We start from the raw sequence: 23,083 nt of genomic DNA on the forward strand, positions 1-23,083 counted from the left end.
TTAAGAGGACTATATACAGTTTGTAATTGTACTCTATTTTCCCAGACTGTCATGTATAATGTATGATCACTCTCAACTGTCAGTTCTTGATTTCAAGTTCATTACTTTACAGATGGCTGACTAGCCAAAAGATGCTATTTATCCTAACTCCAACAATGGCACCTGAGAGAAAGACTCCCATATCTGTTAGGCACAATTTATTTGAGTCTTTGCTGATAGAGCATGATCTCCTCAGATAATCTCTTGGTCTAAGGACAGATAATTCTGCTTTATAAACTATAGTCAGAAAACTGATAGAAAGCCAGCATTTTTGAAAGTGTGATATAGGTACTACAAGCACTAGAATCACTTCAAATGTTTGTCATGAAACAAAAGTCTAAACACTGTCCCAAGTAGTTCTTATTTTCAAGTTTGAAATTCAATGGTTTTAAAAAACGGTATTAGGACTGTAGTATAAATTCTTTTAAATTATTCCCAGTTCCACTGATGGAGGAGGGTCATCTGTCTATCTGTTGCTTTCATTGGTTAATTAATAAAGAAACTGCTTGGCCTGATAAATCAGAACACAGGTGGGTGGAGTAGACAGAACAGAATGCTGAGAACAAGGGAAGTAAGTTAGATGCCATGGATCCAGCCGCCAGGTCAGACATGCTGAATCTCTCCCAGTAAGCCACCACCTCGTGGTGCTACACAGATTATTAGAAATGGGTTAATCAAGATATGAGAGTTAGCCAGTAAGAGGTTAGAAATAATGGGCCAAGCAGTGTTTAAAATAATACAATTTGTGTGTTGTTATTTCGGGTATAAAGCTAGCCATGCAGTAGCTGGGCGGGAACGCAGCCCGCCGCTCAACACTACATTCCATTTTTTGTGGAAAACAAACTTTTGCTCTTAGACTCATCAATTAGACCAAGAATTTTCAAATACTCTGCATAAAGTTTCAAAAGGTACCTTGGAGAATATATGGGCTACATAGCCTTCCCTATGTTACTATGCAAAAGCAGCCACAGACATTATGTTAAAGAAGTAACATAGTTCTATTCCAATAAAACCTTGTGAAACTGGACAGTGGCCAAATTTTGCTCATAGGCTATAGTGTAGTATCTATGTAGGTGAAGCAGAATGGAAAGGCCACCTGGAGATGAAACATTGCAACTTGCTCTCCACAGTTCTGTATCTGTCAAGTGGAACCACTTCCCTTCACCTTCAGCACCTTCTAAAGTATTTAGCAGTGGTAACTGACATGGGGACTGTTTTTGCTAACAATCCCAAGGACTCTTGCCCTAGCACAGAGTCTATTACGTAACATCAGAAGAACCAAATTAGAAACCTCCCATTCAGAGAGAAATACCAGCAGGAACAACACAGACTCCAGCTGCTGTGTACAGCCCAGAATATGTGATGAGAATTAAGGTCTTCAGAAGAGCTGGGGTAACAACAACATGGCTCATTTACATGAAACTACTGTTCAGGCAGGAGAGGGATTAGAAAAAAAAAATTAATGAGCTATGCTTAACCAAGAATCCAAACATAGGAACCCGGGGAAGAGAAAACATGCAAGCCTTGAATTTCCTCAGTGAATAAAAGACTGGTGATCTAGGAGAAAACAAGAGGCAAGTCTTCCTCATACCTATTTTCTTAATTCAGTACAAACCTAATGGGCTTATTCCCAGTACCTCCCATAAGCAGCACCTGCTTATCATTTCTCTTCCTAGTAACGCTGTCGTCAGACTTTCTGTCCCTGCACATCCCAGTCTGAATCTGAAACAAATGTGTCCTCTAATCTATCCTTTTCTCATTAGAACAACTTTCTAAAATACTGTGGTTTTTGTGAACACATAGACTCCATCCCCGAAGCATGAAGATGAGCTTAATCTAGGAGATCGTATAAGTTACTCCCCAATAAGTAGCATCTCTAAGGCCAGCGCTGTGCTGAAGAATAGCGCTGCAAAGGCAGTGGAGGTAACCTGGGTAGTGGCCAAACAGGAGCTCACCTATAGGAAAGTTGCTGAAAGCATTTACTGGCGATGGCCCTTTCTGCAGCTCGGGTGTAGTGTGGGGCATGACATTGTCAAGGAAGGACTTCATGGCTGGCTGATGGAGCGGCTGCTGAGAAGGCGGAGTCTGCTGCTTCACCAGCAGGCTTGGATCAAGTTGACGAGACTGTTGCATCATCTGCTGCTGTACACTAAGAGGTCGACCCTTCAAACAGCAAAATAGGCAGGAAAATTGTGAGCGTGAATCTTCACAAGTACACACTCTTTATTTCTGAACTCACCTCCTTCCAGGAGGAAGGACACCAATCAAAGTTCGATAGTTACTATAACTTCTGGACAAACCGCAGACTAAAAATGCACACTTCATTAAATTTTAATAAAATTCTTTCATTAACCAGTGGAGAGGGCTTTTCTACCTGCTGGTCTTGCTGCTGTCGGTTAGCAGAAGGCACGCTTCTCTGATTCTGCACCCTCTGCTGCTGCGCTAACAATCGCTGAAAGAAGATGGAAAAGGGTTCTCACTGTTGAGCTGTTGCAGATTAGAATGTTTAAGGATGACTATGGTCAGTGAACCTATAGGACTATACTACATACCTAAGTCCTGCCTCACATAGTAAAAACCTCTTCCTTGGAATATCAATCTAGTTTCCAGAAATTCTGCAAAAACCCTGTCTTTGGTTCAATCTATCTTTTGCAATGCTATGGATAGAACCAAGGGCTTTGCATGTTAACCTCGACCAATGAAACACCCCCCAGCTTTACTTTAACAGGCTTTTTTTTTTTTTTTTCCTAATCATGCTTCCCTTTCTATATTCCCTTGCTGGATCTCCCCTGAATAACATCTTGAACTTCCTTCCACGCAGGCTCACTCTTCATCTTTTCTGACAGGCTGTCAGCTCTATGCAGGCTATGGACGCAACGCCTCTGTTTAATGCACTGCCTGCTGCAGAACCCCCGCTGCATACCAAGCAGATAATAAATACTTACCTGTAACTGGGAGATCTGAGAAAGCTGGTTTAGTTGGGATAGCTGGTTCAGCATGGCTACCTGTTGAGGGCCAAAGAGCGGGTTCAGGCCACCGTTGTTTGGTGCATACTTCAGCAATGAAACTGGAACCTTGAGATCACAATGGTTAAGTTAGTAATGTGGCTGCAATATCTCAGACTAGCTAAGCATTCTGTGCAATTTAATTATCAATTAGGCAGTTAAAAGTAGTGAGCTCCTTTATGAGATGTGACAGTCACTCAGTGTATTTTTCTTAGCTAAGAAACAATTCCACACGCACTCTTTTAGAGTAGGTCAAAATGACGAAGATAAATCCTAACCATCCTATTTGACTTTGCTGTTGCCCTCCTAAAGAGGTTTTACAGGAAAAAAAAAGAGAAAAAGAAAATAGGGTACATTTTAGATTTAAATAACCATTCTTTAATCCTTTTCTCACACTTTTGTAACAACAGCCAAATGTTGTTTCTTGCAGTATCCCAAGATGTCAGCAATTATTATGATGTCCACTGGTCATCTCAAACATAAATTTTAATTCATTTGTATAAATGTTTTGCGTGCATGTATTCAGTGAATCATATGCATGCATGATGCTCAAAGAGGCCATAAGACGACATCAGACTCCCCAGGAATAGTGTTACAGACAGCTGGGAGCTGCCATGTGGGTAGGAATCAAAATGGGTCCTCTAGAAGAGCAGCCATCACTTCAGCCTCCAAACACAAACTTATTCAAGGTTCTTCCCCAGAAAAGAGGAGAAGAGAACAGGAGCTTGTTTACCTGAGGGGAGAGTAATGGAGGAGGCACTTGAGCACGGAGATTAGGCTGAGATGAACTGAGAGGTTGTGCTGGAGGCTGCTGCATGCCCCGGGGTTGTGCTGCTGTGTTTCCAACACCAAACATACTGGGATTGCCATTCTAGAAAACAACCAACAGAATAGCAAAGTGATTCTTCAGGGAAAGACACTCATTACTATATGATACTACTGTTTAAACACAGCAACTACATATACAAGAGAGACATTACTACTAAGACAGATCATTCAAGAGAAAGCCTACAATGCACATCTGGACTTACCTGTCTAACAGAATTCAAGTTTTGCGTACCCAGCCCTGCTATGGAGCCAAGGGCCTGGTTAGGTAGTGCACTATTTGAAGGGGGAAGCTTCATGCTTTGACTGGACATAAACTGCATGTTTTGGGATTCATCTGCTACAATGCCATCCTGATTGGACAGACAGAAAGATGTGTAACACCAGCCAAGCAAACAAGTAGAAGGGAGAAATCATTGCAGGAACAGAGGAGAAGTCACATGACATTCCAGCACCAACAGGAAACAGGCAGAAAACAGAAGAGATCAAATTAGTGTTAATTCTAGAGCACATAAAAAGAGCCAAACACATATTTCATGGGATTAAGAAGAAAATATACACATAACCTCTATGCTAAACCGATATATATAAATGAAACAACAAACCAAAAACCCATTAATAGGAAAGGCACTTGCTTATATTTATTTTATATTACATACATTTTTTTCCTAAAATATTATGCTATTAAAGGTATGGCTGATTAGTCTCGGAAATTTTAAAAAGGAAAGAGGGAAAGAAGGAAAGAAATAAAGAAAAAGGAAGAAAGGAAGGGAGGAAGGAAGGAAGGAAGAAAAATTGTACCTTATCAAAATAAGGATTGCGCTCCATGGAAGACTCTTTGGAAATCTGAGGCCGAGAGCCAGGACCTTTCCCGACCGTTCGATTGTAATCACCAATATTTAGGCTATGTTTATCTATCTCCATTCGCTTGTCTTGTAACATTCCTAACAAATGCAATAAACTATTATCAGCAGGAAGAGAATCAATTTGTTTCATTTACAAAAATTTACGTAGAAAGCAAAATGCTCAATTTCCAAAATGAAACAATTTCTGCTTCAATAAACACGTTAAAAACTACATTTCTAGGCCAGGTGGTGGTGGCACACGCCTTTAATCCCAGCACTCGGGAGGCAGAGGTAGTAGGCGGATCTCTGTGAGTTCGAGGCCAGCCTGGTCTACAAGAGCTAGTTCCAGGACAGGCTCTAGAACTACAGCGAAACCCTGTCTCAAAAAACAAAACAAACTACATTTCTATTGCATAAATTCTGTATGTTACACATAACTTATTTCAAACACAGAGTACTATCTTATGAACCAACTAACTTGACAAGGGACTGGTAAGCAGAAAGCAGTTAACAATCTCATTTTACAGACTTCTTAAGCAACCTAAGAAATCTTACATCATCTCTTATCCATTTAGTATTTTATGTATAAGTATGTGGTCTTTCTTTGGCCTCACCAGTTAGGATAAAGTGGCTAGCTAGGCAGCTCCAGGAATCCTCCTGTGCCTGCCTCTCCAGTTGTGGGAATACAAGTGCATGCCAGCATGCCTGGTATCTTTTGTGGGTTCTGAGGAACGAACAACAAGTCCTCATGTTTGTGAAGCAAAAACTTAACCAACTGAGCATTTTCCCACCCTGAATCTGCTTGCTTTTATAAAAAAAAATAATTTCCATTAGCAAGTAACAAGATAACAATAACAAATATCCCTCCCACTTTGATAAACCACCATCTAGTGAATACTTATTATGTGTCAAATGGGACTTAAATGTTTCAGTCTTACTAATTATATGTTTGTAACTTGATATATTGCCCCTAGTAAGCAGCCGGGGAAGCGAGAGACCAGAAAGGGCAATGTCTTCACTTCTATAAGATATCAGATATTGTCTGATTAGGCATGGTGGTGCACACCTTTAATTCCAGCATTCTGGAGACAGAGGCAGGTGGACGGATCTCTGAGTTCAAGGCCAGTCTGGCCTACAGAGTGAGTTCCAGTACAGCCAGAGCTATAATAGTTAAGACTCTTTCAAAACAAAAAAGAAACCCAAGATATTCTCTGCCTATTACCCTTGTTCTGATTGCTCTGCCATAAGACCGACTGACCTTATCTTTGCTGGACACTGCCAACCTCTAATTTACCTACCTAAGTCAACAAACCCCAGAGAACTCAACAGTGGTTTATTCTAATCATTCCACTTGCAAGGCTGGCTTTTCTTTTCCTCTCCACAAGTACGCATCACCTTTTTCCTTGGATATACACCTGGGTTTACTCAGTACTCACTGTGGAGAGCACTTGAACGTGTCTCTAACATTCACTCACTACTGGGGTTTCAATGTCACTGTCCCCATTCAAGTGACCCTCCAAATACAAAAGCCTGTATTCTGAATGCTAACTTAGCAGATCTACCTCATCTCTTCACAAAGATTTCATCTCTTAGTTCTACACAGGTTCCTCAAACCTAGAATCTCACCCAGTGATTCTTTGCAAATGTTGAGATGTCTATCAGCATCAAAACACCCTTATTCCAAGCAAGTAAAAAAGTCTTTAAAAGGAATAATTTCTTTAAACAGAACACCTTTTAAAATGCCATTAATTTCTTTCTTTTTTTTTTAACGATTTATTTATTATGTATACAACATTCCTTTCATGTATGCTTGCATGCCAGAAGAGGGCACCAGATCTCATTATAGATGGCTGTGAGCCACCATGTGGTTGCTGGGAATTGGACTCAGGACTTCTGGAAAAGCAGTCAGTGTTCTTAACCTCTGAGCCATCTCTCCAGCCCCATTAATTTCTTAAGATACACCAAGTATCTTAATAGTCTACCTTTTGGTACCTGAAAAACCATCCCGATCATCAATAATCCCAAGTAATACCCCTCTCTTCAATTCTCCCCCGCAAACGAGAGACACCAGTACCTACTCTCACTCAAGGAAGACACCTATCAAACCTGTTTGTTAGAGAACTGTTAGTAATGGCCAGCTGCTGATATGTCCTTTCATTCCAAATTCACTTTGTTTGACTACTCTATAAAAACACATCTAGTTCTATTTATCCGTTTCTTTGCCAGTCAGCACTGGGGCTTTGCCAGACGATGCTTCTAGGTCAGTGAGGAGAGAAAAGCATGACCCAGGGGTCCAGAGCACTGCTAGCTTCTTCATGCCTCATTGGTTGACAAACACTGTGGTCAGCTCTTCACATACCTCTAAACAGCACTGAAACAGTATTTGGTGTGCTACCTATGTTATCTGTAGTATTACTCAGCAAGTTCCACAACTACATCATCATTTTTCTGCCTTTCGGCAAGCCATGGTGGTGGCAGATTTGCCTTCATGGGGATAGACACAGTTTCTGCATATGAGCTGTTCTTGTCTTCAAAGCTTCTGCTATCCAGTCTCAGAGAATGCCTTCTTCACTGTCTTGGAACCTCACAGTACTGTGTCAGGCCATCAGTTCCTTCACAGCAAAAGAAGTGTGGTGCAGGCTCAGGATGTGGAGTTACCTGTTATTACCACACAGGGCATCACCTGAAAGTTGTTAGCCAACTGGGTAGAAAAGCTTATTGAAGATTTCAGTGATAATGCCAGTTGGGAGGCAACATCCTCTGAGTATAAATTCTGTTCCCCAGGACATGGTCAGTGGGCCTCAATATGCCAGAAACCACAGGTCTGAGGTAGTGGGTCTTTCAGTGATACCCACGCCACTTCCAGAACTCCTGCTTCTGCTCTTTAGATCTTGGTCCTGGACAAAGCTTCCAACAAGACAAATCTGGTTCCAATGAAATGTACAAGAAAGCCAGGCACCTGGAGAGTCTGTCCCCCAAATGATATAAGCAAGCAGGCAGGTATAACAGTCTATGGGCTGGAGCAAACAGCTTTGAATTATGGAGTGGACAACAGTGTTCTGACACTGAGTGAAGGCAGTCGAGATATTCTGGAACCAAGGGAGTCTATGAATTGCTTCTTACTTACTAAGAATTGCTCTGCTTACTAAAGGGTCATGAATACTTACAACAGTAAAAGCAGGCAGCACTTTTGAGGATGGAAACCACTGGGAGATAGGTTTGAATGAGCCCACTAGTTAACCCAGCTAAGAACGGGTAAGGAAGGGGTAAGAAATGTAAGAAGGAACCACCAAAGTAAAGGATGAGCTATGAGCAACCACATAAAAATGAGGCACAGGCTTAGCAGCCCCACCTTGAATGTTGCCCAAAGTATAGGTTTTGGATTACAGATGTTCAGCTGTAGAAATATTCTCAAGTCCAAAATCTCAACATTTGAAATGCTTCTCGTCCCACTTGAAACCACCTGCAGTGTGTCTCATGTTTTCAATTAGTTGTGAAATGTGTGAACATTTGTATGGGCTAATCATTTCCTTTCTCTTTCCCATTATGCTTTATTCAAAAGTTACTGAAAGTTAACTCTAATGTAGTATTTAGGAAGAAACTGGTTTGAGGGTCATTTCCTCAGTGGCACATGGCTCTGGGGGATTGCGCAGCCTGCCTTTCTCACAAGAAAGCAAGCTGTTGGACGATGAGTATGGGATGACAATGGAGTCGTCTCACCACTGTGCTCAAGTTCAAGCACGCACAGCAGAATGTCTATGGAAGGGGAGGTGTCCTCTCAGTACCCACCTCCTATAATCAGTATTTTGGGTTCGTTCTCACTGCAAGGGGGAAATGTACTATGCCCTTTATATGATTATTCTCTTTGCTGGCTGGCAGCAAAGCAAGTGAAGAGTGCAGGAAAGACACTACAAGAAAGGGCTGGCCCCCAGTTCTAGTATGCTTTCACTTTCTGCAGCCCAGGCCCCCAGGGCTCACCTCAGCAGAAGCTGCCAGCTGCCACTTGGCTCTGCACAGCAGTGCAGTGCAGTGCTTCTAGCTTAACATTTTCTTGAGAGTGGTCCTTCCCTTCCTTTGAGGGAGGGTCATGAAATCACACTGGGGTGGTAACCACAACAACACAACTGGCTAGCACAAAGCCAAGAGCTCTATATAAGGTATGGGTGCTCTTCTGGGCACCATCTCAGTCTCTTTGCCTTTTTTTTTTTTTTTAACAGGCAAATCCATTGCTACTCTAACTCCTTGTCAGTTGATAATTTGTAATTTATGCTCATCTTTCCTTCTCCATTTATTGCCACCCCCCACGCCCCTGTCTTTCTTCCACTCTGATTATACTACCATTTAGTAAGCTGTAAGGGCAAAGTGGAAATCACAAAAGCTCCTACGCCTCCCAGAGCCAACTGTTTATAATAATTATCAACTTCTCTTAAGCCTAATCCTAGTCTCCACTGAATTAATCTAGGCATTCCATTGTCTTTCTTAGTGTGTGTGTGTGTGGGGGGGAAGCAGAGAGGGACTTTTTGGGGAAAGGACCAGTGGGGGGGGGAGCAGAAGCAACAGGACATCATAGATATTTATGAAAATACTATAATAATACACATTTGCAAAAAAAAAACCCCAAAACAACAACAAACATCTTTTTTAATCTTAACTTTTTTTTATAAATATTTATTATGTATACAATATTCTGTCTGTGTGTATGCCGGCACACCAGAAGAGGGCACCAGATCTCATTACAGGTGGTTGTGAGCCACCATGTGGTTGCCGGGAATTGAACTCAGGACCTTTGGAAAAGCAGGCAATGCTCTTAACCACTGAGCCATCTCTCCAGCCCAACAACAAACCTTTTTAACCCCCTACTTTCAGAATGAAGTAAAAACACCCTAACTCTTGATTTAGCCTGATCTAGTTATGTAGTACCTTCCCCCAGTCAGGTTGCACCAACTACCCACCCTCCCTTCCTAAAACCACCACGTTTAGATTGATTGTCTCAGTCATGGCCTGGCTGGCATTTCTGACTATGGTTTAGGATGTATCTGTCATTTATCTAAGTCTTTTTATGCACCGTCCTCTGATCCAGATGACTAAACCTTTCACCTAAATAACCCTACTCTTGATGGGACTCTGGGACAGCAGAGCCTGACAGACACTAGCACTACCTGAGTGCAGTGATGTGTCCCTTAAAGGAACAGCGAAACCTACTTTACTCACGGGTGCTCACACAGTACAGCAACAACAAGTCTGTGGTGAGCAGCCAGGGCTACTCTCCTGCACTGGGTGAGGGTACTTTCTGCAAGATCATAACTCAGCTAGGCTTGTCAGTGATAAACACCAACTCAGAATAATTTAATTTTCTCTCACCTCCAGAAAGATCCATCTTATTGCTCTGTACATTTTCTTCTGGTGAGTCTCTCTGAAGTTGGAAAAAGCAATGTGTTAGCAGACTTTACCAAAGAAAACAAGGAGTGAAGAACTTCCCTGTGTTTCATCATCTGAACTACAAGCAGATCATATATTTTTTTTCTTTTTAAATTTGTCTGCATCTATGTATGCTTGGCACACGTCTGGAATCGCCTGCAGAAGCCAAAATAGTTTCAGATGCCCTGGAGCTAGAGTGGAAGTAGCTGTTAACCGCCCCCAAGTAAAAGGTAGGAACAGACCTCTGGTCCTCTGGAGAGCAGCAAGCGCTCTTCAACGTGGAACTGCCCCTCCAGTCCTATGTTTTTATTTACTTATTATGGTTTAGTGTATTTTTAATGTGCAGAAAATTATAAAATTTAAGAATTAAGGACTGGCTAATTTTACTCTTAACTCTGCTCATATTTTAAAGACTTAACAATGAGGAATAATTGTGAATAAAATAAAAAAAAAACTGGGATAAATTATGAACCACCACTAAAGAGGTTGAGGCTAAGAAAACATACTTACCGAAAAACTGATATTTGAAAACTGTTTAACAAATGGATTTATCCATGCGTCTTCTTGTTTGTTTCCACCTTTCATCATTCCCTTTGTAAAATAAAAGAGTAGAGAAGATGCCATGGCCATCTCTAATTATCTGGACATACTGATGGACTAATCAAACTTCAAGACAATTCCCAACTCTCATTTTTAGCCAATATTTTCTCCTTCAATCAACTCTTACCAGAGTTGTTAGCAATTAAATAAATAAACTCATTTGATTTTCAACTTCCTTTGCTCCAGTCCTCTGGTATAGCTGTAATGTATAGAGAAATCTCTAAAGGCAGCAGTCAGAAGGAAAAGACAAAAGCAAAGGGCCTTACTGACCCGTGAAGAGAAAAACGGGCCTCTGTGTAATGGAAGACTTTAAAATGGACCGTGCTCTCTGACATATATCATTATTTGGACTTTTAGAATTCTCAAATTAGTCCTAACAATTTAATCCGCAACTTAATCATAATATGAGCACTCTGCTGAAAAACCAAAGACCCCCGCCAAGTACTTGCTAAGTATTTATATATCATAATGTCTTTAAAATTTTCAATTTGTGTTGCTAAGAACACAATATCCTGAGCAGCATCTGAGCTGCTTTGGTGGGCTACACAGTATAGATAATTACATAGAGAACCAAAGGGCCATATTATGGCAGCAGTCAGGAAGCCAGAGACCTAGGCCTCACATTGATGTGATGACCAAAGGACCTTCTGGGTATGAATGTCTCTTTCCCAATGCTACTACCTGTTCCTTCTGACTGTGAAACAGAGCACAGCTTCTTAACTCCCCACAAAGGCAGAGCTCTAAAGCAAGCACCTAACCCTCTCCAAAGATTCTGAAGGTATCTCTGGTTCCTGTTCCCCCTTCCACTGCCTCCCATGGTCTGAACAATTGTCAATCTCTGCCCCTTCCATTATTAAATGCATTTCTACCTGTTTCTCCTTGCCACCTGGGATGCTGTAGTAGCCTCCTGAGATCCCTACCTATGGTCCTTCCTCTACTCCAGCTGGTCTTACACACTAATGTTAGACAGCTCTCTCTAAGTTTTTAAAAAGCCACAGAAGTTGCTTTCTACTAAATTTCACTGGCTCCATTCTTAGTAAATAATGAAGCTCAAGTATTTGGAATGATAACACTTTCTCTTTCCTTCATCTAACTACAGAGCCAGCTTTGTCACTTCTTTTTAGACACTGACTTTTCAGTTCTATCAGGCCCCCCCAGGCACCTTTCACATCCCAGCACACATTTGTGTGGAGCTCGATAGCCCATGAAGCTCGCCTGATGCCCCGCCAGAGACTAGGATCCCCTGAAGGGGCCGCTCTTCAGTGTATGGGAACCCCAGCACCAAGCACAGTACCTGGCACACAGCAGAAGCTAAATAAGAGTTTGCAGTTGCTGTCTAAAGATTTTACTAGTAGAGACAAAGGAGAAAGAGTAAAAAGGCTACACACCCTTTCCCTTCTCCTTTTTTTGCCACTCAGACCCTGTAAGGAAAGACAAAGTCACAAAACAGCATGGTCCAGTGGGAAGAACAAGGTTTTGAATCTCAAGACCTAAACTTAAGTCCTTGCTTTGTCACTTACTAGTTATGCAACTTTGGGCAAGTCACCACCTTTTCCAGTCTCAACTTCCTCCTCAGTGTCCTATCTCAGAAGGTTATGAGAATCAATGATTTATGTAAAACATGTAAAAGCACATCATAAGCTACATGGCCAGGCATCAATAGGCAAATCCAGCCAAATGAAAAAAATTATAAAATGAAAATGGCAGGTCCTAGACTTTGAATCCCAGGATTAAAAGGGAATAACCTTGGCCTTGAGCTAGGCCAGGTATACACTAAATATATGACTTATCAAGGTCCTCAAAGACAATCATTCTCAAAAAGGGTGATGAGGACATTTCAGAGTCACTTGTGAGACTGGGTACCTATTTTGAAAGATGTCCCAGGAGACTCTGCCTCCAGCCCCCAACCCCCAATACTACTCCCCAGGACACAATAGTTCCTAAACCTGGTTCTACATTAGACATATTTGGCAAACTGGTGCAATTTCCAAAACTTCAGAAGACCTTGGAATATAGAAGACTATGTGTTGAACAAATACAATCCATTTCTCATGTAAAGTCAGGTATGGGAACACAATCTGGAACAGGGGCTCTTCCTAGGGATTTTCATCACAGGACCTTAGGGATGAGGAAGGGACAATGATGATCAGTGAATAAAGAGAATGGTGATTTTGGGTAACGGGAAAATTGGGACTCTGAGTGAGGAGGTAAAATGAAGATGGAGATGAACTGGCAGTGAGATGGAGAGTCAACATGGAGATTTGCCCTTCTCTTCATCCTCACCACTGCTGGACCACCTGGGGCTGGGGCTGGGGCTGGGGTTGCCCCAAGCAGTACTGGTGGAGTTGAGGAGGAGAGAAATCCCAAGCTGTAGCAGTGGGGAGAAAGGAAGTTCCTGTGGTCTTATGTTTTTCTAGGTAGCTGCCCATTCAAGAGGCTATACCTAAGTTGGGGGTTGCCTGGACTGTACTGACTGCCATAAATGGGCAGAATAGATTAATTTTCTGTGAGTAAACTACCTTTCAGATTTAAAGTTTCAAGAGCAAAGGTCTTGAAATGTTTACCTTTGATGACATTTTCTTGGTATATGGTGGCCAATTTAAAGATGAGTTAAGCTCTTGAGATGAGTTACTGTTCCACATCCCAATCTCTACATCTTCCTCCTCTTCCCAGCCAGTGGGGCGACTTCCAGGTAATGGCATATCATCACCACACCAGCCATCTTGCATAGATTTGGGCCCTGAATTGTAGATTTATTGTGGTACAAAGACAGACTTTAATGAAACAATTCTTCCAAGAGGGCAAACATATATCACAGTGCAGAGACATTGAAGCTAAACACAACACACCTTCTCAAATATATGCAATAGAAAACATATGTTTATTTTGCATTGAAAGTTCACTAGAAAAAAACATCAAATGAAATTTCCCATGTTTTCATAAATCAGAGGGTTTCTTTCTTTCTTTCTTTCTTTCTTTCTTTCTTTCTTTCTTTCTTTCTTTCTTTTTTTCCCCCTTTTCGGTTTTTGAGACAGGGTTCTCTGTGTAGCTTTGGAACCTGTCCTGGAACTTGCTCTGTAGACCAGGCTGGCCTCAAACTCACAGACATCCTCCTGCCTCTGCCTCCTGAGTGCTAGGCCTAAAGGTGTGTTACCATCACCACCTGGCAAATCAGAGAGTAACTAGACACAGGCAATGGCTGCTTCTTGATCTTTAAAATGACACAAAGGACACAGGATGAATGAGGCTCAAAAGAATTAGTTTTATATGTTTCTACAGGACTGGTCAAAGAGTATTGAAGTCGCAGGTAGTAAGCACTTAATCTCCACACACACAGCCCTTGAGGTTCCTACAAGGTATCCTAACCCTAACATGGTAAAAAACAACATTCACTCAGCTGTATCTCAGGGTCCTCTCAGTTAAGATTTAATGGCTTGGACATTTGTTATACTATATAAATAAACTATCAATATTTATACAAATTATAAAATATATTTTATAATCTATTTATAATATATAAATAACTATGTATTATAAATATATATATATTTAGTCTTTCAGGTTGAATGGCATGAAAGCTAAGTCAGTTTTAAATAATTGAATGAGATAAGAAAGAAATTAGATTAGGTGGAGGATATATAAGTCATTAGTAGTTACAGTTTTGAGAAAAATGTATTGAACATCATATAGAATACACCACATCATAAAGCTACATCAGTGACAATTTAGAAGCACTAGCCTATTATTTAAATATAGTTAATGAGTTCATCAATACCACTACAAAATGGCTACTAAAGATCAAAAATAACTTACCAGATTTGCTTAATGATTGTGGACCAACAGAGGTGGAGCCCCACGTGGATGTGCTGGATGCCGCAGTAATGGGTTCTCCCCAGCTGGGACCACTGTCTATGGGCTTACCCCAGGCTGAAGTTCCATTATCCACAGTCGTGGCTGGAGTAGAAGGCTCCCCCCAGGGCTCACCCCAGCCTTTAGAAAGTATGGGAAAAGAAGCCATCAACATGCATATAAGGAAGCATAACAAATAAAGGACAAGGAAATACTCGGAAAACACGACGAAGAACTTCACAGTCACACACCAAACAATGACACTGCGACAAGATGAGGCACACTTTATATAAAGAACATAAATTATTCTGCACTAATATAATTTAACTGTATAATGTTTTAACCTTTTCTTTCAAAACTGCCTTCTGGTGCTAGGGCAGATTCTTTTGAATAATTATAGGAAATCCTGTTCCTTTGAGGATGAAGTTAGTTCCTAACTGAACAGAAGCTTGTGATCTGAGGCGGCAGGTGTGGTGGGAAGGGCTATACCAGTCACACCTATGGGAGGGATGCCCTTCCCCCAACACTGCAATAGACAACAACTGACCACACAACTACACTAGGTGAGCAATGCACTTTATACATACTGGTTAACGTTGATTTAAAAGTACACAGGAAAAAAAAGTTTACACTATCACGTTGGAAGTTGTCTAAGACCAAAAAAAAAAAAAAAAGGCCACAAAATTTTCGTTTAAAGAATGAAAACAAAGATGCCTACCCTAAGAGTTAAACATAAATTATCAGACTAGACTCATATTTAAAAACAAGCAAACAAACCACAATTAAGTATCAAAAGAATTCATGAAAATATTGCCATCTCTCTATCCAACGAAACATTACGCAACAAAATCCCCATTAAAAAAGGAAATACAGGCCCTGTCACATTTAAAGAAAATGTTGCTATATCAATTTATACAAAAAAGAATTTGCTCAGTATAGGAGAGGAAAAGTGGGAATATCTAGAAAGATACAGTGCAATGTTTTAGATGCAAACACTATATCCACTGTTATCAGAGTAGATGTGGACTTTTTAATTTAAAATTTAGATGCCTAGTTTAGAAAATTCCTCTAAAGTCTAATACCAAATACCTATAGTACTGTACTCAGTCACTTGGTTAAGCCTTAACTCAGACTGAGAGAAGTATATAACATTGCCACTCAACCCCTTCTACATTCCTAACAGAGAACAGAACATGTAAGGTTCACAGCAACATTGCCCAAGTTGTTGCCTGGTGAACATTACTCCTAGAGTACAGCTGAAAGGCCTCGATGTGCATATCCAAGTGCTCTGTTAAACAAATCTTAAGACGGTATGTCAACACAAAGTTTGCTTCCAAAATACCACTGTATTCCAAAGAGGAACGCTTACCAGAGCCACTGCTTGCCTCCTTGCTTGAGACAGCACTTGCAGATGGCAGCAAACGATGCATCTGTGCTTGCTGGTCTGAGCGGCTGTTGCCGTCTGGGATGTTTTTATTCCACATGTTCACATTTTTGTAGTTGTATTTGCTCGGATCTCCCCAAGCTGAAGTTCCATCGTCAATCTCCATTTTACGTCGTATAGATTCTGGGGATGGCTCCTCCCAGCCTGTGGGTTCTTCCTCCTTTGTTGGAGCTGGAATAGGTCCTCCCAGCCAGCCTGTACCAGGAGGCTTGCCGGTGGCTGGTGGAATTCCCCATGATCCAACAATGTCTTGTTGCTTGTTCCAATCTGGAGAACTAACTGGTTTTGATGAATCTCCCCAACCTAGAGACTGATTACACTTTGGAGGGTCTCCCCATCCCTGGGAAGAATTAGGTTTAGAAGATTCATCCCATCCTGATGAATTATTTGGATTTATATTATTTCCCCATGTAAAAGAACTAGTTTTACCAAGTTCGTTCCAACCAGAAATGGACCTGTCACTGTCACTACCTCCTGAGCTGGATTTCTTATTAGCCTCACCCCAATGGTTACTCCTGGAAGTTTCTCCCCAGTTATCACTGGCAGAAATGGACCAACCTTGGTTTGACTTTTGTCCATCACCCCACCCCTGTTTGTTCTTTTGCGAATCATTCCATGCAGACTTCTCTTCTTTGCAATTCCCCCACTGATTGCTCTTAACCATTCCTGTAGCAGCAGAATCATCTTCCCACCCCCCCTGGCAGTTTGAGCCTTTGGAATCTCCCCACCTCAGAGTAGGTTTGGGATCGCCCCACCCTGATACAGATGAGGTATCATTACTATTAGGGCTAGTCTTATCTATACATGCCCCTGAGTTAAAAGTCTGTGTTGCAGAGCTTCCCCAGGCCTCTGTCCCATTGTCAGTTTTTCTTTCCCCTCTTGGTGATGTCTCTGTATCCCAGGCAGTATTCTGCTTAATAGGAGTCTGTCCCCAACCAGAGTTGGATAGGACACGTGGATCTAAGTCAGTTCTGTTTACAATGCTTTGGAGTAATGTGTGCTGATCAATTTTTCTTCTATCTCTACTCTGACTTTCCCCCGTTACTTTTTCTTCAAGGCGTCCAGTGCTCTCTGTACTACCATCGCTCTCCACTGTGCCTCCTGTTTTGGCCCACACACTGTTTTGCTCATTTGTCTGAGATGTGGCAGAACCCTGATCCTCTTCCTCAGTAGATTTCCATCCATTTGTAAACTTCTTACCATTGCCATTTGCACTGTCATTGGAATGCTGATTGCTAGGCAGTTTGTTCCACTCAACACTGGGTAGACTAGTGCCAGTGTTCTGTGCAGGACTTCCCCATCCTCTTCGACTTCCTCCAGAATTCGCACCATTTCCACTTCCCCATGGTGAACTCTGGGAATTTGTTGTCCCAGGCTCCCACACACCTCCCCCTTTATTTGTGGTAACTTGAAAGTTAGTGCCCATAGGCCCATTTACGCCAGGCTGCATTAGAGTTGCATTCACAGTGTCACCATTGGCTTGGCCGTTAGGGCCTGCACATTTGTCACCAGAGTAATTAGAACCATAGGCACCCCATGTAGTACCGTAGGAGCCTCCAGTTTTTGACTCTCCATTGCTAAGGTGAGAAAGGGAAGTGCCATTCATAACTGACGGAGCCTGTATCTGAGGATGATTCATTGTGCTCACACGCCAGGCCCCTGGATTACTGGTAGGCAGTTCATTATTCTGTACTGAACCGGAGTTTGGTAAACTAGAGGTCATAAAGTTAGTAGTGTTATTTGGTCCAGTTGTTTCAGTGGTGATATTCTGAGGTTGACCACTGAATGAAACCTTCTGTGTACCACTTACTTCAGGCTCACAAGTTTCCTGAAGGTTGCCCCAGGTACCATGGGTAGAAGAGCCACTGACTTTAGAGTTGATACTCTGATTGTTAGGCATCTGGCCTATGGTACTACACTGAATATTGATGCCAGAACTCCCACTCCCGACAGGCCCTTTTAGGGCAAGTCCATTGTTTTCTAATACTGGCCAGGCACCATGGTTGCTAGCTGAATTCAAAGTGCTTGGATTTAACCCTCCATTTGATGAAGAACTTACAGTGCCCCAAGCATTCATTCTATTGTTACTACTTTCTGATTTGCTTTCAGGAGCATCCACAGAGACCTGACATGTGCTTATTATGGCTCCATGGGGGAAGCCCCATGGCCCAGAACTACTTCCATGGCCCACATTATTGCTGCTGCTACCAACCACAAACTTGCTTTGAGAACCGAGTCCAGTGCTGTTCCGAAGGCCATCTTTTTCACCTCCTGTATTCCCTGAAGCCATGACAGTGATGTTTCTCTCTGACTCAGAACTGGAGGCAGAATCAGCATCCATACATTCTGAGGCCAACTCAGGATCACTGCCAGGGGCTGAGGGCCATGCTTCTTTTTCCAACAAGTCCTTTACAGCATTCTTACAGCTTGTGCTACAGTCACTTGTAGAAGACACAGGTCCCCGCTGGCAATTTTCATAATGGGATCCTGAAGTATTATGATTTATATCTAGAATAAAGGAGAAGTACAACTATTTATAAAGTGGAAACCATTTCCAAAATGATATTAAGTAGGCTGAGAAAAATGATGATCCATTACAAATACATGTAGCTCCTCAACATTAGCAAGATGCTCCGCAGTACAGCTGAGGTACTAGTCATCTTCCAGCCACCAATTCTCCATGTTCAGTAATTGCACTGGCAGAAGTGTGTTGCTTTATTCGACACCCTATAGTATTGTGTGGAACAGAGAGCCCCACAGGAATACCCACTAAATGTATAATGGGCAAAATCCCAATAAACCAAGAATTTTGGAGTAAGGAAGACTAGGTGGCAGTGATGAATTGAGGCAGTCCACGCTCACAGAGACTTGAGTTGGGAGAAAATGGACTAGGCAGTAAGGAGTCACATTAATAGTATGATTTGCTACCATGGAAAAATTATTCTGCTTCTACTACTTTCTCTCAAAGCACAAATGCTAAGTAGATAATAAGAGCGGTTAAGAATGGCAAGAAAAGCAACTAGAGATCAACCTGTAAAGTAACCAGTGAGCATAATTCAAGTAAGTACTGCAAAGAGCACAGACTACTGCTCCCTTTTAGAAATACTTTATCAAAAAAGCGATCAGAAGTTGGGTGTTGTCACATCTTTAGTCCAAACCCTCAGGAGGCAGAGCTCTGTGACTCAGAATAAATCTAGACTATGCAGACCCTTGTCCTCCTCCCACCGCCAAAAGCAGTCAATTTCATTTGTCTTCTAGTCTCCCTGAGAAGAAATAATTCTATCCTGCAACATACAGCAACAGCAATACCAACCCATGGCTAGCATTCATTGCTACACAGCAGCAGCTCTGCAAACATCTGCACCAAGTCCTTGGCACAATTCTAGAGCACAAGTATTGTCCTTACTTTGCAGGAGAGAAACCAAGGGGCAAAAGTTAAAATACTTATAGAAACTGAATGACAGAGGCAAGAGATGTGCTGGATAGTTTCACGTCAACTTGACATAAACTAAGTCATGAGAGGAAGACATCCTCAATTAAGAAAATACCTCCAAGTCAAGTCTGGTTGTGCAGGTCTTTAATCCCAGCACTCAGGCTAGCCTGGTCTACATAAAAACTCTTAAGAAACAAAAACGAATGACAACAAAAAAATGCCTCCATAAAATCAGGCTGTAGGCAAGCCTGTATGGCATTTTCTTAATTAGTGATTGATGCAGGAGGGTCTAGCTCACTGTGGGTGGTGTCATCCCTGGGCTGGTGGTCTTGGGTTCTAGAAGAAAGCAGGCTGAGCAAGCCATGGAGACAAAGTCAATAAGCAGCACACCTCCATGGACTCGGCATCAGCCCCTGCCTTGTCTGAGTTCCTGTCCTGACTTCCTTTGATGATGAACAGTGATATGGAAATGTAAGTCAAATAAACCTTTTCCTCCCCAACTTGCTTTTTGGTCATAGTATTTCATGTTCAGTTCCCAACACTGCAGAAACTGGGCATGGTAATACAAGTCTATGATCCCAGCAGTGGAGGGATGTGGTAGTGGAAAGAGGAATATCGTAAGTTCAAAGTCATCATCAGCTGCATAATGAGCTAGATAGAGGTCAACCTGAGCTACACAACAGATTCTGTCAAAAAATAAAAATTACCAAGAAAAAGTGACTTTACTATATACTGTGTGTGTGTGAGAGAGAGAGAGATCTCGATTTTCAAAAGTCATAAAATCACTTAGAAAATAAGTAACAAAAATACTTGAAAGTCCTATATAATTAGGCTTCATTGCAGCCCATAGAAATAAGCTTGCTACAGAAACTCAATCCTGGAAGGAATGAAGTAGCAAGACTCTGTGCTCAACCAGAGATGTATAAGAGACTTAAAAGTGACTTAGACATGTGTGTTTAACAAGTACAAGAACTGCCCCCAGTCTCAAACAGTGGGAGCCTGCAGGATCACATAACAGACAACACAGTGCACCAAGAGACTGTATAAGCACTACTAAACCTGAAGCCAACTTACTAACAGAACCAAGTAGATGCCAAAGTTAGAGCAAAGGTCAACATTTTAAATTTGTAGGAAAAAAGGAAAATGTTTTTTTTAAAATGAGACAATAAATCAAAGCCAACAAATAATTAAAGTTTTTTAAAAAGGGAGGAAAACAAGTTACTGGTAAAGAGAATGTTTTATTCTTCAAAGAAAAGAAACCAGGCAGGCCATGCAAGCCTCTGTGAGTTTGGGGCTAACAGCAGGAGTCCTGCTACAGCTGTCAGCCCAGTACTAAGGAGGCTGGTGCAAGGGCATGAGGAGTTTCCAGCAAGTCTGGGTCAAAGTGAGTCTTTGTCTAAACCATCTACCTCCAGCCCACACCAAAAAAAGAAACCATAACCAATTTTTTCTTACAGAGAATGAAAAACAGCAGCAGCTGCTGACCCTGCAAAGGGGTTCCATCACCTCTAATGCTACTACAAGTGTTCTCTGATTCTGACATTGACCTTGCCTGGATATGTTTGTGGTGATCTAATGGTTTGCTATTGTTGCTATTTTAATTATTTTAGGAATAAAATTAATATTGCTGTTATTCTTAATTACTTTAGGAAAATATGGAGATATTATGTTCAGTAATTATGACTTAAAATTCCATTTTGAAACTGTAGCATACTTGATATTTTTCAATAAATCCTAATTGATAAATTATTTCTAAAGCAAATTATTACAGATGACTTCTCAAGACATTTTTGATTTTGAAAATGCTACTGTATAGAGGGAAATGATGGGAAAAGGAAATGGCAACTCAGGAATCAGTCAGAAGCTGATCAGACACAAAAGTCCAGTAGAAGAAGGAAACCAATGCTCATTACTCTAAGCAATGAGGAATAAAACATTCAGGCTAGTAAGTACAATATGACCATGACTTTGCCCCAAGAAAAGTGAGGAACACTGCGATCGTAAACCCCTGTATTATAGGAAGGAAGGGAGCATTACTGAGTAAATGTAAAATCAAAGTTTTCATACAGTGTGGTGCTACACATTACTAAGTGAAATCCATATTACCATCAGTGCTGAGCATGGTGGTGTACACCTTTAAAACTAGTACTGGGGAGGCAGAGGGATCTCTGACTTAAGAGGCCAGCCTGGTTTTACAGAGTGAGTTCTAAGACAGCCAAGGCCACACAGAGAAACCTTGTCTTGAAAACACAAAACAAACAAACAAAAAATGCCATCAGCATCCCATTCAGAACAATTCTAGGAGAGGCGCTAGCTGACCCAGACCTAGAAGGATGAAACAGTGTACTGGGGATACCTGTGCAAACAGGGTCTAGAGAGCAGAGCCAAAACAGCTGATGTCAGCTAAATGACTGATGGAAGAAACAACACTCTCAACAAGAATTGAAGCTGAAGGAAATTCAATAGTTTTTTTTCCCTTTCAAATACTTAAATGTTCCTTTTTAACTTAAACACTTTAAGTCTCACCAGAAGAAAGCTTCAAAAGTAAATAATACTCAGGGCTGATGATGATTCAGTAAATAACGTTCAGAGTACCTATTTCTGAGCTGTTGGTCTAGGAGAAGCAAACTTTTGCTCCAATTAACAAATATTTTCATGGGCAAGATGGTCTATGATAACTACTGAATTCTGCTGCTGTGTCTTGGAATCAGTCAATGAGACAACATGTCAATGAGAAGGCACAAGAAAGCTGCTGAACACATTAGTCAGGAAAAGCATGCTGCTTTTGACCAGATGTTGACTATGTCCTTCCACTAAGCAGGCAACTGACAGTAAAAAGGGGAGAAAAGAAACAGAAATCTGGAGTTCAAAATGAGCAGAGCATGATAAACCGTGAGTCATGACTAACAAAGGTAAGATTCAAGAATGATTTTGACGACTATAGATGGGTTTGTGAATGAATGGTGTGCCAATCTGTGGAGGACAGAGGCATCAAGAAGGAAGAAGTATGAGTTCAAGTTTGGACATACTGAGTTTAAAGGAACCTAATATTAGCTGAAGATTCCAGATGACATGGCCCTGAAACATGGAGAAACATGAAACAAAGACATGGAAAGGAATAAAACTTGAGAGCTGGTCAAGGAAACTGCTAAATACACAAGAGGAGCAGAGGGTACAAGAAGAGAAGAGATAGACATTATGCAGAGATTTTTAATATTTTTTTTTAAAAAAGAACACAAACTATCTTTTATCATTATACATACCAATCCAAGTTCCCACTCCCTCCCCTCCACAACTCCTCCAGCCCCCATCTATTCCTCAGGCACATTACTTTGGGGAAAGTCCAAGGCCCTCGTTACTATATCTAGGCTGAGCAAGGTATCCATCCAAAGAGAATAGGACCTCAAAAAGCCAGTACAAGCAGTAGAGATAAATCCCGGTGCAACTGCCAGTGGCCCTCAGTCTGCCCCAGCTATGCAGCTGTCAACCACATTCAGAGGGACTACTTTGGTCCTATGCTTCCCTCCCAATCCAGCTGGAGTTGGAGATCCCATTAGCTTAGGTAAACTGTTTCAGTGGGTGAACCCATCAAGGCCTTGCTTGACCTCTTTGCTTATATTCTCAT

At 41.5% G+C, this 23,083-nt stretch overlaps 1 protein-coding gene across 6 annotated transcripts in view; it reads right to left on the reverse strand.

Annotated features, from left to right (window-relative positions):
• Positions 1 to 23,083, reverse strand: part of Tnrc6a (trinucleotide repeat containing adaptor 6A) — a 166,173-nt gene that overhangs the window by 8,753 nt on the left and 134,337 nt on the right. For 4 of the 6 annotated variants that reach the window (XM_050143132.1, XM_050143133.1, XM_050143136.1 and 1 more), the window contains 11 exons: positions 15,951 to 18,533; positions 14,546 to 14,722; positions 13,297 to 13,472; positions 12,121 to 12,153; positions 10,643 to 10,723; positions 10,076 to 10,127; positions 4,671 to 4,813; positions 3,778 to 3,915; positions 2,985 to 3,113; positions 2,414 to 2,491; positions 1,995 to 2,202 (listed from right to left, as the gene is read on the reverse strand). In XM_050143132.1, coding sequence (XP_049999089.1) covers positions 1,995 to 2,202; positions 2,414 to 2,491; positions 2,985 to 3,113; positions 3,778 to 3,915; positions 4,671 to 4,813; positions 10,076 to 10,127; positions 10,643 to 10,723; positions 12,121 to 12,153; positions 13,297 to 13,472; positions 14,546 to 14,722; positions 15,951 to 18,533 — 3,798 coding nt within the window. Of the gene's footprint in view, positions 1 to 1,994; positions 2,203 to 2,413; positions 2,492 to 2,984; positions 3,114 to 3,777; positions 3,916 to 4,075; positions 4,223 to 4,670; positions 4,814 to 10,075; positions 10,128 to 10,642; positions 10,724 to 12,120; positions 12,154 to 13,296; positions 13,473 to 14,545; positions 14,723 to 15,950; positions 18,534 to 23,083 lie in introns of all 6 variants that reach the window. The other 2 variants (XM_050143138.1, XM_050143135.1) reach the window with 2 other exon arrangements.

This window comes from Alexandromys fortis, unplaced genomic scaffold (genome assembly GCF_014885135.2).
Source record: "Alexandromys fortis isolate MF-2015 unplaced genomic scaffold, M_Fortis_MF-2015_v1.1 scaffold_45, whole genome shotgun sequence".
NCBI classification, from domain to species: Eukaryota; Metazoa; Chordata; class Mammalia; order Rodentia; family Cricetidae; genus Alexandromys; species Alexandromys fortis.